Genomic DNA, 15818 nt, shown 5'->3' on the forward strand with positions numbered 1-15818 from the left:
CTAAATTGATCATGAAAATGTGAGAGAAAAAGTGGGATTTGACTGGTCGTGGGTTGGTGACAGAAATGCCTTTCACGTGTGAGGGCTCTGTGTGAAGGTGGGAAGGGACAAGAAGCAGTCAGGTACATTCATGTGAACCAGTTCACACCTGGGGACAGTCCCGAGGACTGGTTGGCTGGGTTGGGAGTAGGCTGTCTGGCAGTCAGCAGGAAGCCACTGGGGACTGCGAGAAGGGGGTTCCACGATCAAACCGGGTCAGGTGTTCTGAGGTCGGTACGTGGAGACCGTGGAGCAGGGAGAGCTGGTAACAGGTCCCCAGACTTGTCGGATCTAATGCACCAGGAAGGAAGGACACACGCGGAGGCAGGTGAGGGAAGACTGAGTGACACTGCAGGTGCGTGTGCAGTGCTGGGACATGGAGGGGCGTCAGAGCTGCAGTGTCATTACTTTAACAAATCCCCATGGAGAGAAAAATGTTGTCAATGTTGTCTTGCTTGAGTCTGGGTGTTGTGTGTGGAAGCAGTAACAGAAGAATTCAGAGGGGCCAGTCATTGATGAGATGGTCTGTGCGCAACCATGGACGCCTGGGTTCCCAAATACCCCCTACTGTTGATGGAGAAGGCTCCCACTGTGCAGGACCAGCAACCCCGGCTGGACACCTTGTTGACCTGCTTGGGCCACATTAGGAGACATGGGAGCTCTCACAGTTGAGATGGCCATGTGGCCATCCACCGTCACCCCATCCTATTCTCAATAACAGTCCTCTTAAAATCCATCCCTCTCTGACACGCATCCCGGGGACGAGGGACCAAACTCTACCCCTACTCCGGGAGGTGGCAAGCAACCCAGGAACTCAACCCACACAGGGTTTCTGGGCAAGTGAGCAGTTCAGGAATAATCACTGAAACCCAGTTTAGGGTTTTTGTTGGGCCACTGGGGAAGCGGTTCCCTGGGCTCTTTCCCACTAGGTTTGCTCCTGGGAGGATATAGGGACACAGCAACCACAGGCTCAGGTCATCACGTGGATCCTGTGACAAGTCAAGCAAGGCCAGCAGAGCACACATTTCCTCTTAGCAATTTACTTCTGTTAAAATGTTTTGACACGAAGATTAGCACGAAGTTGATGGCACAAAAATGCAATATGCATTGCACACACATAGATGAGCTTCTGTACACACCCTAGGGCACACTGGCTGGCATTTGAACTGCCTCATCAGAAAGCCATACTCCACTGGGAGTTGCTTAAGCCCTGTACACAATTTATCAGTAAAGTGAGTAATGTGGAGGACAAGTGGGCATCTAGCAAGACTATGCTCTCCTCTCTCTCCCTTGCATCAACAGTGTGTGGAAATCCCACCAGGCTATGGGCCAGTCCTTGAAACCAGCTCTCAAGATCTGGGCTCCTCGGTCCCTGTGTGTCCCTCTGCTAGAGAATGACACCGTGGGCTCCCCTCAGAGTGAATCCTTCAAGCAAAATGCTTGTAGAACCTGAAGACAGAGCTGCAGGCATGGTAGAGCTTACAGGACAGGTTCTGCAGGAGAGGAAAAATAATTTTCCCTCTACCCTTCTGAGTTCTTGTCTTGGTGATAACAGATTAACACGAGGAAGATGATCAGAAATTTATTAACATGTATCTCTCAGGTATACATAGAGATACCCAAGGAAAAAGGAGTGACTCCCAGAGGTGGCTTAGAATTCGGGATTAGGGATGCCTGGATGTCTCATGGTTGGTGAGATGGAGCCCTGCAGTGGGCTCCGTGCTGACATCGTGGAGCCTGCTTGGGATGCTCTCTGCCCCTCCCCTGCTGTCTCAGTCTCTCTCAGAATAAATAAACTTAAAAAAACCAATAACAACAAAAGAACTCAGGATTAAATGACACCTTCATCAGGAAGGGGAAGAGGCGAGTAAGGGAGGCCTCTTAGGGGAGAGTCAATGACTTTTAGGAAAGATGTACTGGCCCTTAGAAGACCAGATGGGACATATGATGTTTTGTGGCACCATTTATCTGGGTGTGGTGTTGACTTCATCTTCTCTCCTGTGACAGGAGTCCACCCTCGCTGGTTGATGAAACTCCCAGGGAGGGGGTTTATGGCTGTTGAGTCCTTTTGGGGAATGAGAATGGGCCTTCAGGCAGATGAGGGCCATTCATAGAAAGTCTTTCCCTCTGTTTGCTGCTTTTCAAGTGCTTATAGCTCAAAACCAGCAATGCACCCAAGTGGCATAGTTTGGGTGGCCTGTGTTTAGCTGTATTTTGGGGTGGCATATTCTGCCACCCTTAGGTTCCATGATTTGTGTGCGTGTGTTTGTGTGTGTGCAAGCATACTTGCCAGGCACATTTTCATGCTTTGATTCAAGGCTTTGCTCCAAGATTTGCTTTCCCAGTTACATACTCCCTGACAGTGATGGTGGGTGCAGAGTCCCATTTCCCTCTTGCAGCTGGTGGTGTGGAGATCTGCCATTACAGCCCCGCAAGTGTGAAATAACCAAATCGCCCTCAGGGCTGAACTGAGAAAAAGGAGGAAAACCAAGTTCTGATGACATTTACTGAGACCTAAATTCGACTGTGGCCCCTAGACTTTTTCCAGTTATCAAAGAGGTATATTCCCTTTGTGTGTGGGCATTTTTTTTTAAACATCTGTGAAAGAAAGAGCCCTGATGAGGATCTTCTTATACTACATACTGTATGGCTTTACCAACGTGGGAAAAGAAAGTAGCACCCGGTCGCCTGGCAAGAACAGAAACATGACACATGGGCAAACTGTATCTAATTCATTCCACTTTATTCTGGGATGTAAATTACAGATAACACAACTCACAAACATACCAGTGGACATTGAAAACTAAGGCCATTCTGTGAGTTATTTTTAAAACTTGGTGTTTTGTACATAATCTTTTAAAAAATAAATTACCAAAACCAAGATTCTCTTCTGAAATAAAAACTTAAGGTCGGTACAAGGCGGCTTTTGGGTCATCTCCAATCTGAAGCTCATGGTGTGACGGGAACGTTTTTGTTTCCTACGGCATAAATAACAACTCTAAGGCAAAAGCCACCTCAGCATCTAGCTCTCCTCTCTGGATGTCATCACAAAGTTTACGACAGTGATCAGTGTTTACAAACCATTTTCTTCCCAGTGAGTAGCAAAGAGAGACTCTTACCTAAGAAACACATTGCAGAATTCCTGGAACAAGAAAAAGAAAGGGACCTGTAACTAAGGCACTGAAAGCACATTATTTATATAAAGAAATGTAAACAGTTGGCTACCAACAGGCTCCCTCCAGCAGAGTGTCGATTAGGGAAGTGCACGGGGGCATCATGGTCGTGGCCCGGGTGAAACGAGAAGGGCCCCCTTTCTGCAGAATTCGGGCTTGGCCACCAACGTCCGACTCCTGATGTGGTGAGGAGGAAGGAATGAATTTCAAAGTGACGTGAAGGGAAGCTGGTATTTCTCCCTAAGCTGTGGGTTAGTGTTATAACAAACAAGGAAGGGTTTTAGTAGGACTTTCAAATTACGGCCGCTGACCGTGTTTTCTTCCCGCCTCTCACCACTTGCTTCTGCTGATTTGCACGATGGCTTCGGCCTGCTTCATCAGCGGGGTCTGCTAGAACGTGTGACCTGGCCGGTGCCCTTCCCTGCAGGTGCCTACTTCAAGTACAATGGTTCACGGCCCACACAAACCACACTTCAGTTAAAATGCTTCTAAACAGTGAAGATCGAGCAAATTGGACAGACAGTACTGTAAATGTTTCACGGTCCAATGGGTTTACCTTCAAGGGCCTGAGAGGGCGCGAGGTGGGGTATGGTGTGTAGACGCAGCCTGACAAGTAGCTGTGGAGTCCAGGGTGAGGGGTGGGAAGGGGGGGTGCATTCCTGAGGCCGATCACGACACCAAAGTTCAATTACTTCCTGCTTGACGTTTTGTTACCAATTTTACAAAGCTCTGAGTTCCAAATCATCAAGTGAATAGTTCTTGAACACTTTTTAAAAGAAAAAGACCAATATATAGGAACACAAATAATTATGATTTTAAAAGATGCCTTGTTGCAAAAACACAAAGACCCCCTCCCCCCAAAACCAAAAAACCAACAAGAAGCAGCTTTTTTCTTTTTGAAGTTATCATTCCTGATTCAGCAGGTACAAGGTCTATTATTCCCCAGTTTTAGTGTGTACGAATTTTGGGTAGATAAAACAAAGTTTGAATCTTCTATGTGTATTTTTTTATGATCAAAAGGAAAACATTTTCTACAAAAGAAAAAAAAAAAGATTTCCTCTTTTACGGATCTCACGCCTCGTATGGAGGTTACACTTAAACCAGGAGCCGTGAGAAGCTGGAGGAGGGCGGCAGGCGGCAGTATAAAGTGTGGGGCGGGAAACAGCTTTTCTTTATCGCCCAGGACAATGTGAATGCGATGCTGTGAAACTCCTTCTATGTTTCCAAATATAACCAAAAGGAAGTCTGAGAGAAACCTAAATTCGAAAACTCTTTCATTAAGGAAAAAAAAAAAGCTAAAAAAGAAAACACCTGAAAAAGCCAGGAGATTCAACAGCTGGGTTTAGAGCAGATGTTCATAATAACGAATTAGTAGCTCCAGGCAGCATTAAGAACAGCCTTGGGGGAGCAGATAAATACAGGCTGGTGCGTGCCTGCGCGGCACTGGTTAGGTCCCTCCCAGGAGAGGTGATGTGTCAACAGCGTCATACGCGCAACCTGTACTCTGAAGGAATGTCCTCCGTAAGTTGGGCTCACGATGTGCTCACCTTTCACGGCAATGCACACTTCAATTGTCGGGCTAAAAGTCGCTGTGGAGCAAAAAGAGGCAGTAATTAAGGAGAAGGCATTCATGCCAAAAGAGTAATAAAGCAATGGCTTTTGAGGCTGGTTCAAGGCAGGGGTGAAGTAGACGGGTTTGCTAACAGCTAAAGGCCTTTCACTGCCTCTGACCAGCACCCCTGTCCTATGACGAAAAGCACAGTGCCTGGCCTCAGCAGGGTGGGGAACATGACCCCGCACTTCTGCCTCAGAGATTGGTGCTGTTGGTTTGCTGGATTTCCCATGGGCTCCAAATCGAGGACTACTGAGGCAAACAACTGGTCAAAAGTGGGTCTGAATTTTAGTACTGAAAAAAAGCCTGGGCCTAAAAAGAGTGAGCGAGCCCTGGTTATCCTTAAAAAGGGGTTCATTTTCGTGCTACCATTTTGGTTCCAAGAGTAAAATTTGTCAAGGCTATGAGGGTTGAATAATTTAGGATAAACCATTACTGCCCCATCTGCAAGTGCTGTTGTTTTCGTGGCAGATGTTACAGATACCTATGCACGTACAAGAAATACAATAACTTTCTCTCTGGGGGCAGGTTTGAAAGAAATATTTCAAAAGACACAACTTCGAGAATTTCTGACTCCAAGAACAGAACCTTCTCTATGCTGTTCCTTTAGAAAGGTAAGTGACGTGATGTGTATCATTTTTACGCAGAAAGAGCTACACCTGCCAATAAGCGGCAGAGACCCCAGCACTGAGCATGCTAGGGTACGTAGAAATGAAGAACTGTATTAATTCCTATCTTTAAAAACTCAAACCAAGGTTTCTAAGTGGAGAGCCTGTGGTTGCTCCCTGAGACACGTCCAGGTCTTCGTGTGAAAAGAGGGCACAGGTGGTCTTCTGATGTCTAGGTCAGTGCAAGGCTAAATGCCAAGGTTTTATGAGTAATGAAGGGCTTCTTATCGAAATGGTTGGTTTAAGGGCAAGGGATTTCTGGTCTCTGGCCTTAAGGAAGGCTGCAGTGGTCTGACTGGTGTAGAAATGAGTGTGGGGACAGTGCCGAGGGAGGGAGCTGGGAAGAAGGGCCCTCACCTCAACAGTCAAGTGCCAGCACTTGATCTGAGCCAGTGCTCCCAAGCCCCAGATCTGCTTCTTGTCTGGGGAGTTGGCTGGGGAATTGGTTAGGGAAGAGGACTGGGCCTTTAGGAAAATCGTGTATGTGTACCTTAACAGCCTGGCGATTGCTTAATAAAACTCTGGCCCGAGTTATTTCACAGCGATCGCTCCCTGCTTCGTGTATTGAAATTACATTCAGAGATTTAAAAAAAAATCGTGTGTAGCAATATTTTCCCACAAAACTAAGTGCAAAATATCTTTAACAAATAATGATGGTAGTAGAAATATCTGACATAGTCATGCAAAAATGCACCTCCATTTAAAAAGGCTCAACACATCTCCAAAAGACCCTTGGGTTGTTACCCTACGAGCTCACTCATTTTTTTTTACATTTAAATGTGGCTGCTTGTGTAAAAAACGATAACATGCAAGTTCAATGATCTCAAGTCCACCAAATATTCTCTCTTGTAGCACAAAGACAACAACGGTGATGATAAAATACCACCGAACAGGACTGTACAAATATATGAGGAGGCACATTGCAGGGCTGAACAGGGTCCAATAAAGTATAGAGAGCAGTTTGACCGCAAAGACCCTCAGCTCAGACTTGCAAGGTGGAATTATGGTGTGGCCGGTGAAGTGAAAGCTCTTCTCCCCTTGGTAGAAGGAGCGCAGCCTCTGTTCCTTCTCCTCCCACCGCCTGTGGCACCAGAGCTGGAGGCCCTCCCTGGAGGCGGGGAGAGTGTCCACTGGGTAGCGGTGCACGTGGAAATGGATTTCCTTGGGAAAGTCGCCGTAGAGAAGGTGCTTCTCTGTCTGAGGAATGTTGTGAGGGTACGCCACTGTGATGTCATGGACGGCATCAAGGTTCTTCCCTAGGTTTTGTAAAAGATGAAAACACAGACTGAGTGATGATCAATGGGGGTAGTAACGCTGATGCAAACCACAAGGCAGAACCAAAAACGGGGGTGGGGGGGGGGGGGGTGGAATCGGGACAGAGAAAGCCACAGTGAACAAAAAGGGCTATTTAAATACTGGTGTTTCTAGGCATTTGGGTCAATAAATTTACCCGTCATTTTTAGTCTTTTATCTGTTTGCTAATCACCACCAAAACCGTTAGAAAGAAATTATCTTCACAGAAAGAGTAACCTGTCATTCTAGAACTAAATGGATGAGCACATTAAGTCAGGTTTGAGGTAGAAATAAAAGGATTAGCCCTTTTATACCAGGGGGAGTCACTGCTTTGATACCTCTTATTAATATACCTTCTCTCCAAATAAAAACACAGAATTTCTTACCTTTAACTCATTATTGCTATGAAAGTACTGGAAAAAAACACTCAGAATTAGATTTAGTGAAGTGGTCAGAAACGTCTGAAAACTTCCATATGATTTTTAATTTTTTTAATTTTTAATATTTTTATGTGATTTTTCTATTTTTTAAAACCATATCAGCTTGAAGTCCAAGTAAGACCCTGCCAGGACACCATCATCCTTAGCAGTCTCCTGATTAATTACTTTGGGGTTAAGTGTTTTTAGCAAAGTCACATGCCAGATGCTGGAGAGAGAGAGAGAGAGAGAGAGAGAGAGAGAGAACATAATCTCTAATCTCACTCAAGAGTTCATAAGAGAATCAGGGAGACAGCTGCATAAACAGTGCCCTAATAGGGGAGGAGAAGGAGGGGAGGGAGCTGGCCAGGCAGGTGCAGTGGGCCCAGAGAGCATAGTGGGGCTAAGGGGCTCACAAGTACACTGGAGGCATCTGGTAAAGGCCTTCAACTGTCAAACTTGAGAATGTGAACTCCATTCTGTAAGCGACAGAGAAGCACCTTAGATGGTGGAGAAGCACTTAATGATTATCAACAGAGAAGGGATGAGAATGTGTTTCATTTTGGCAATGGTTACCTTGGGGGCAGTGACAAGAATGGTCTGGAGAGGACCACGGACAAGAGAGGTAGTAAGAGTAATTTGATGGTCATGACAAGGCAAGAAATGACAGTGAGGCAGGGGCCAAAGGAAGTGACATGTCTAAAAAAATTACAAGAGAGCTGACACGATAAGAGCGGTCAACTGGATGTGGGAGGATAAGGTGGCATGAGCTCCTGTGTTCTGGCTCAGGGTACTGAGTGGATGGTGGTGTCTCTGAGATTAGAAATGTAAGCAGGAGTAGTAAATTCTTAAAGAAACATGAGGATCGCCTACTTGAATCCTGTATACAAGGGCCAGAGAGGTTAAGCTTTTTGTCCAATGCACACAGCATGTTGGTGCACAATCTCTGAATGTTGCTTTCTTCCATACCATGCCCTCTTCAGTGAAAGCCCTTGGATCGGGCTTTGATTCATTACAGAAATGTATGATGCAGGCAAAATTAATCTGTGGGAATAGAAATCCAAACAGTGGCTGCCACAGGGGTGAGAACTGATCGGCAAGGAGCACAAGGAAGTGTTCTAGGTGGCAGAAACACTCTGGATCTTGATTAGGGTGTGGAATATACCCAACTGTGTGCATTTAAGACCCATGCACTTCACAGCATTTAAGTTTTACCCCAATATGAACAAGACACAAAGCAACTTCCCACCTTAACTCACCATGTTTACCCTTCCCATTGACCTTACTATTAGAGGTTGTTCTCCTTGCTTTTTTAATGATTAGGTCTTCTGTAAATGTCTACTGTCTCCTTTACTCTGTGATTTACTTCAGGATAAGGACTGGCTTGCAGTCTGGTTTCCTAAGTGTCTGATAGATATAATCAGCCCTTAATTAGGACTGTGGTCTAGAAAATGAAAATACCTATGTCAACAAGGCTTAGATTCAAAATTGGAGGACAGTGTTTTAGGGATGCTGAGCATTGTTGATAGGAGAGCGGAGGGGGACGGAAGGCCCGCTCAGGACGGGTCTGGTGGAGTTGGATCAGAATGCCTACAAAAAAAGGCGAGGCTGGACCTTTTTGACTCCAGCGGGGGGTCCACTTCATCTCACCTCGGGAAAATAACAGGACACGTTTTGTCACTCGTCATGCCGCTTAGCCTCTTATTCAGAACCGGGTGCGCATTTCACTTACTTTCAAAACTCCCCTGCAATCAGTCAACATTTCTGCTTCACCTGCCCACACCCTGCCCTGAAAAGGTTGCCAGTCTCCTCAGCCTCACTCATCCACGGCCTCCCCCAGCAGCTGCCACCATCCTCAGTCACCCCAAACCACTTCACAGGGCTCCTCCTGAGCAGGGGGCTCCTACAAGCCCGCCTTCCTTCCACAGGTGGCCCTTCATGCTCACAAACTGGTATCAAAAGGACAGGCCATACTAGTAAGAAACTAAAGTGCCCTTGCTTTCTATTTCTTCTGGGCAACCCGTAGAGAAGGGCATGTATGCAAACACCTGTCTGTTCACTGAACAAACAGCAAGTTTTAAAACTGTGTTGGTAGCACTTACAGAAATGTTCCTAAGTGAAAAATTCTAGAAACCCTGCTGTGTAGAGCACGGAGAGCTGTGGAAGGAGACCCTTTGGGTTCAAATCCTAGCTCTGCCTCTTACTGACTGACTAAATTACTTGTCTCTGTAGCTTAGTTCCTGTATCTACAAACTACTTCACAGGGTTGTTGAGAGCATTAAATGAGCTAATACATATAAAAACACAAAAATAGGGTCAAAAGTATATATAGTAAATACTCAATAGATGTTAGCTGCTAACATTGAGTGAGCAGGAGAACTGGGGAAGGGAGAAGAGCCGGCTTATACCTTGCTTCTCATTTCCCTTGAGCTGCACTGGATCCTTAAGAATCACAGAGACTCAGGGGCGCCTGGGTGGCTCAGTCGGTTAAGCGTCCGACTTCAGCTCAGGTCACAATCTCGCGGTCCGTGAGTTCAAGCCCCGCATCGGGCTCTGGGCTGATGGCTCAGAGCCTGGAGCCTGCTTCCGATTCTGTGTCTCCCTCTCTCTCTGTCCCTCCCCCGTTCGTGCTCTGTCTCTCTCTGTCTCAAAAATAAAAATAAACGTTAAAAAATTTTTTTTAAAAAGAATCACAGAGACTCAGAAACGCATTAAAGCCAGAGCAAGAGAGGAGATGGAGAAAGGCTTTTACACCCTGAGGTATCTTGATACTTCGTAAACTTTATAGTAAGTTTCTTGTCTCCAGATAACTCAGAGCCACACGCAACCCTTTATCGCTAATAGAGGAGCTTACTTTTCACTGACATCCTATCAAGACCTCCTGGCCTCTAAGCCTAGAGGAGGCATTACTACTAGACCTGTTAGTTTCCTCCCAGAAGGTAACAGGTGAGGGTTAGCAGACTCGAGGGGCATGCTTCGTTCCAAAGTGACAATAACAAAATGCATATTCAAAAGTTGAAATGTGCCTTCATTACATGTATCAGCTTGTAATAGAGCTAAAATAATGCAATAATAGATTAAGTTCCTTCAAGTGCAAAGGATTTATACGGCCTTTAAAGCTTTTGGTATGAAAACAACATACTTTAAAATATGCAAATTAAGATGGCTGCCATCAGTAATATCCATTTTTAAAAGCTCTCATTTTTAGATAGCATCTAGAGTTGTAATCTCAACTATGTAGCCACTTGTCATCTGTCTGTATGGTGCTTAGAAAATAATCTGTTCTGTTGCTGATACTGTGTCTTCTGGAAAGTTTCAACTTTATTATTATTATTGTTATTATTATTATTATTATTATTATTATGTAAAGCTACCACTCTGTTACAACAACCACACTCATGTGGGTCCATAAATGTTTCTTTTCCTCTCCTGGAAGAACAGGACACTTAGTACTTCAAATCTTAATTTTTAGTCTAAGGCTGAGACTGAGGGAATATTTAATACATCAGTCAGGTTTAAGTAACCAACAGAGGTTTAAAAGATATGACTGGAATTTATAAATGTAATATGCAGCAGGGAGTGTCTCCAAGCATGTCAGGTTGAGCCCATGATGATTACAAGAGTCCTATTCAATATGAAAAGCTCACTGGGAGTGAGACAAGTTTATGTTTCAAATGAGAGTTGGGTGAAGAAATCCTGGTCTGCCCATAGCTGCTGAAGAACACATCCATCTATACAGTTCAGTGGCAGAACAACAGAAATACAAACTTTTTTTTTTTTAACCCAAGATGGTCTGAAATTTCAGTTATCAACTTTATTCTTTCCCCATTCTACTTTAAAATACATGGAGAATATACAAAAGTACAATCTATTTTGGATTTCACCTTAATACTTTTTTAAAAATTAAAAACACATGTAAGCTGGAACACCAGGGTGGCTCAGTCAGTTAAGCATCTGACTTCATCTTGGGTCACGATCTTGCAATCTGTGAATTCGAGCCTCACGTCGGGCTCTGTGCTGACACCTCAGAGGTTGGAGCCTGCTTCACATTCTGTGTTTCTCTCTTTCTGCCCTTCCTCCACTCAGGCCCTGTCTCTCTCTCTCTCAAAAATGAATAAACTGAAAAAAAATGAAAAAAAATACATATAAGCCTATATTCTATTACTCAGATCTAAATCCATAAATCTAACTATATATATTGGAGACTTATTTTTTTTTATTTTTTTATTAAAAAAAATTTTTTTTAATGTTTATTTATTTTTGAGACAGAGACAGAGCATGAATGGGGGAAGGTCAGAGAGAGGAAGACACAGAATCTGAAACGGGCTCCAGGCTTTGAGCTGTAAGCACAGAGCCCGACGCGGGGCTCGAACTCACAGACCGCGAGATCATGACCTGAGCTGAAGTCGGCCGCTTAACCGACTGAGCCACCCAGGTGCCCCTATATTGGAGACTTTGAAATAAAGTAGCTTGTCATCTAAGATGCATTTGTGTTAAAATGCTGAGGCTGCTGGTTTTGTGCACTGTTTTTCAGATTAAAAAAAAAATTACTCCAAGATGATAAAAGTTGGATTTAGTAACTCGACAATCATTCACTGTGGCACTTTAACACTGACATATAATAGTACATGGCTAATAATGAGCGTGACAAATTGGCACTAGTCAGAACACTTTGAAGAATGGCTTTGAACAGACAGATTTAGATAAACTTAGACTAAAAACACTAATAAGACAACTTTCAGCTTCAAAATAAAAGGGCATGCACAAACCCACTGAAAATTAAGTGGCATTGGGACTCAGTACCATTTTCTTACAGAAAATACTACTTCCCACTGAGAACATTATTCATTTTGCTTTTGTATAAGTTGAGTAGTTACTTAAGGAATGAAAAGTAGAGAGAGGCAGGCAGCTTCTGATCCTACGTCTCACCAGCTCTCCGGCCTTAGCTTGTTAACCATAAGCCTCCTCTGTGTGTGCAGATAATAACAGTGCCTACCCTCCTAGGGTTTTGTGAGGATCCACTATGTAAGACCTGTAAAGTGCTCAGAGAAGGTCCTGGCCTGTGGGATCTGCTCAGATTCCTGTCACTATTCCTCCAGGTGGAGTGACCACTTACAGCACCTGAAGGGAGTTTAGGTTTAGGCTGCTACCCTCGACCTTCCTTCCTTCCTCTAGACTTCCTCTTCCTCTGGGAGAGGTTCCAAGTGGGCTCTAGCACACCTTGTGGTTTATCCTCTGATTGCAGTCACGCCTCTCCCATAGCACAGAAGCAAAACCGTTGAGGAGACTGACCTTGGCTCTAGAGGGAGGCCCTATTCCCCTTTGGATACACATTTCTCTCCATCTCTACCAACTCATCCTTAGACATTCTCAGGGAAGTGTAGATACTAATCCTCTGCTGGCATTCAGAATTAGAAGGTGATGGTCAGTGCTCTAGCATTGTTGACCTGCCCCATCTTGCTTTTACTTTCTTAGAAATCAAAATTAGTACCTCCTCCTTTTCTAAGAAAGAACCATCCTATACTTAAAAATCAACTTTTAGGGGCACCTGGGTGGCTCAGTCTGCTAAGTGTCTGATTCCTGATTTCAGCTTGGGTCATGATCTCACAGTTTGTGAGTTCCAGCCCCATGACGGGCTCTGTGCTGAGTTGGCTTTGAATTCTCTCTCCGGTCCACCCCCGTTGAACACACACACACTTTCTCTCTCTCAAAATAAATATTTTTAAAAAATCAACTTTCACCTGGAAAGGTGAAATTAAAAATTGTGTATTTGTGAACAATTTTGCTTATCTAAACTGAATTTGGTTCCTACAGATAATTTCAGGGACCTATATTTTCACATTCCTATCCTGAATCTGTTCAGCTTTGGTGTTTTGTATAAATGTTTGAAATCTTTTCAGTTTTGACAATCTGTTGTCCAATAGACACTGCTTCTCTGAGTCTTTAAAACAAGTTTCATTTTCTAGATAGAATGAAAACATGTTGACATTTTCCACAATTTACAACATTGGTGTATTAATAGATCATTTAAGGCAAGATCAGAATAGTGTATACTTGGTGAGGACAGACTCACATACATACAGACATATACATACATAAGTATATAAAATGTATGTCCTGAAAAAAGAGATCTGTAAACATTTAACAAATAGGACCATACTATACATACTGTTTCATAACTTGTTTTTTCATTCATTTTTCCATTCGTGCCATTAAAGATTTTCTAAGATGTCATTTTATGGGTGCATAATATTTGCTTGTGTAGAAATCTTAAAAATTCCTTTGTTTTTCATATATTTAAGGTGTTCCCACATAAACTACATTTAAATTGATCATTATATAACTAATGATGATGATTTTCTAGAATAAATTCCAGTAAATTGCTGGGTCAAAGAATATGAACACCTTAACACTTTTTGCTAAATATGGGTAACTGACCTCTACAATGTTCAGCTAAAACCTGAGAAACGTAGGATCGTGCTTTTCACACTTTTACTTATAATGCTTGGTATTATAATTTTTATTAAGTTGCAAACTGTATCATTTTTGTTTTAATTTGTATGTCTTTGATTAGGTTAAAAAGTCCATTGGATGTATATACTGGTCATATCCTTGACTTGTTTTGAAAATTCAGTTGTTTATCTTCTGGTTTGTAAGAACTCTACCCTCTATCCTAAGCGGTGAATCTTTCACACTGGTTTCATCAGCTGGTCACTAGTGTTTCCCTGGCCACAATGAATCGATTTTGTTGGATTTGCTGCTCTGTGAAAGCAGTGTTTCTTTTAGCCAGTTCCTCTGTTGTTTGTCTCTTTTTCAGTCAAATTTGCAAACCTCCTTCTTCATCATGGATTAATCCTCTGCATTTTTTTGTTGCAAATATTCTTACACAATCCATGATCTATGCCATTTATAGCAACTTTTCCAATAATTGTGTGTGTGTGTGTGTGTGTGTGTGTGTGTGTCTATATAAGTTCATTTTTCTATTATAGCTTTTGGATTCCTATTTATCTCCCCTGTTCCTAGACTGTATGTATATTCTATATTTTTCTGCAAGATGAAAAACATTTTTTCCATTTAATTTTATAATTTAATTTTCTTTCAGTAGACATCAGTTTTTCTAGCATCTTTTATTAAATGACTCCTCTTTCTCTATAGTTTGGAAATACCAACTCAGTCACATGTTAAACTCTCAAATATATAAACATGTAGTCTCCCTCCTCTCTTCTGCGCTGTGTTTATTCTGGTTCCAAGACCACATTGATTTCCCTAGTGACGTATCTTCGGTAAAGCAAATCTGACTGTTTTCTTTTTCACACTGTACTTGATTCCTGCTGGTAACTGTTTTGCAATGTAAACTTGAGAGCATTTAATTCCATTCTAAAATAACAACCCTCCCCGCCCCCCCACCGAACTTCTTCAGAAATTGCATTTGCATTATATTTACATTGTAACTTTGAAAGATCTGACCCTTTAATATTGTTTTTTTCTCTAAGAAAAAAGTGTGTTTTTCCATTTGTTCAAAACTTATTTTATTTTATTTTTTTTAATTTTTTTTTTTAACGTTTATTTATTTTTCAGACAGAGAGAGACACAGCATGAACGGGGGAGGGGCAGAGAGAGAGGGAAACACAGAATAGGAAGCAGGCTCCAGGCTCTGAGCCATCAGCCCAGAGCCCGACGCGGGGCTCGAACCCACGGACCGCGAGATCGTGACCTGAGCCGAAGTCGGACGCTTAACCGACTGAGCCACCCAGGCGCCCCTCAAAACTTATTTTATGTCTTTCCATAAGATTTTAGTTTTCTTCACACAGCTTCTGTGGCTTTTAAAATTTATTCCTAATTAATTGAAGAATTTTTGCTGGGATTATGAATGGAATATGTGGTCCTACTTCTGCTTTTAGGCAGTTACTGCTAGAGAGAAATCGTTTGCTGTACATTTATATGCAGCCGTCTTAACAAATTTTCTTATTAAATTGTTTCTTTTTCTACATTCTTTTTGACTTTCTAGATTTTCTATCAGCTGCAAAAACCGTTTCATGTTCAACTTTCTCATCTTTAAGGTAGTCTTTAATTTTTTAAGTTTATTTATTTGAGAGAGCACAAGCGGGGGAGGAACAGAGAGGAAGAAAGAGAGAATCCCAAGCAGGCTTTGCACTGTCAGCACAGAGCCTGCCTCAACTCACAACCTTAAGGTCATGAGCCGAAAATCAATAGTCAAGAGGCTTAACCGACTGAGCCCCCCAGGCATCCCAAGGTAGTCTTTTCTTAGTGCCTTCATTAGCATTTACTTACTAATAAAAAGGATAGTTCTGACTTTACGATGTGGATTTTAGTGCATTAGATCACTGCTGTTGAGTTTTGGTAAAACACTAGTGTATGTTATTCTATTTTGTTCTAGTTTTTATTAGGAATGGCTTAAGGTTTATCAAGTATCTTTTTAAGCATCTATGGTTAAGATTAAACTTTTTCTTTGTTAAAGAAAATAATAGCCAAACATCTGTATGAACCAAAGTAGGTGTTAAATATTAAAAGGAAAATATGAGAAATGCAAAGGGAATTTAAAATTATAGTGTAGGCTTCAGTGTCCTCCATAATAGGTCACTCCAGTAATAACCAA

General features: G+C 42.7%; 1 protein-coding gene across 8 annotated transcripts in view; it reads right to left on the minus strand.

Annotated features, from left to right (window-relative positions):
* Nucleotides 1-2761: 2761 nt before the first annotated feature.
* The window catches only part of LCLAT1 (lysocardiolipin acyltransferase 1), a 181698-nt gene continuing 168641 nt past the window's right edge, over nucleotides 2762-15818 (minus strand). For all 8 annotated transcript variants that reach the window (XM_042933322.1, XM_042933323.1, XM_042933325.1 and 5 more), the window contains one exon: nucleotides 2762-6748. In XM_042933322.1, the coding sequence (XP_042789256.1) occupies nucleotides 6246-6748 (503 nt within the window). In that variant the 3' untranslated portion in view covers nucleotides 2762-6245. The remainder of the gene's footprint in view (nucleotides 6749-15818) is intronic.

The sequence above is a fragment of the Panthera leo genome, chromosome A3, assembly GCF_018350215.1.
Source record: "Panthera leo isolate Ple1 chromosome A3, P.leo_Ple1_pat1.1, whole genome shotgun sequence".
Classification (NCBI taxonomy): domain Eukaryota; kingdom Metazoa; phylum Chordata; class Mammalia; order Carnivora; family Felidae; genus Panthera; species Panthera leo.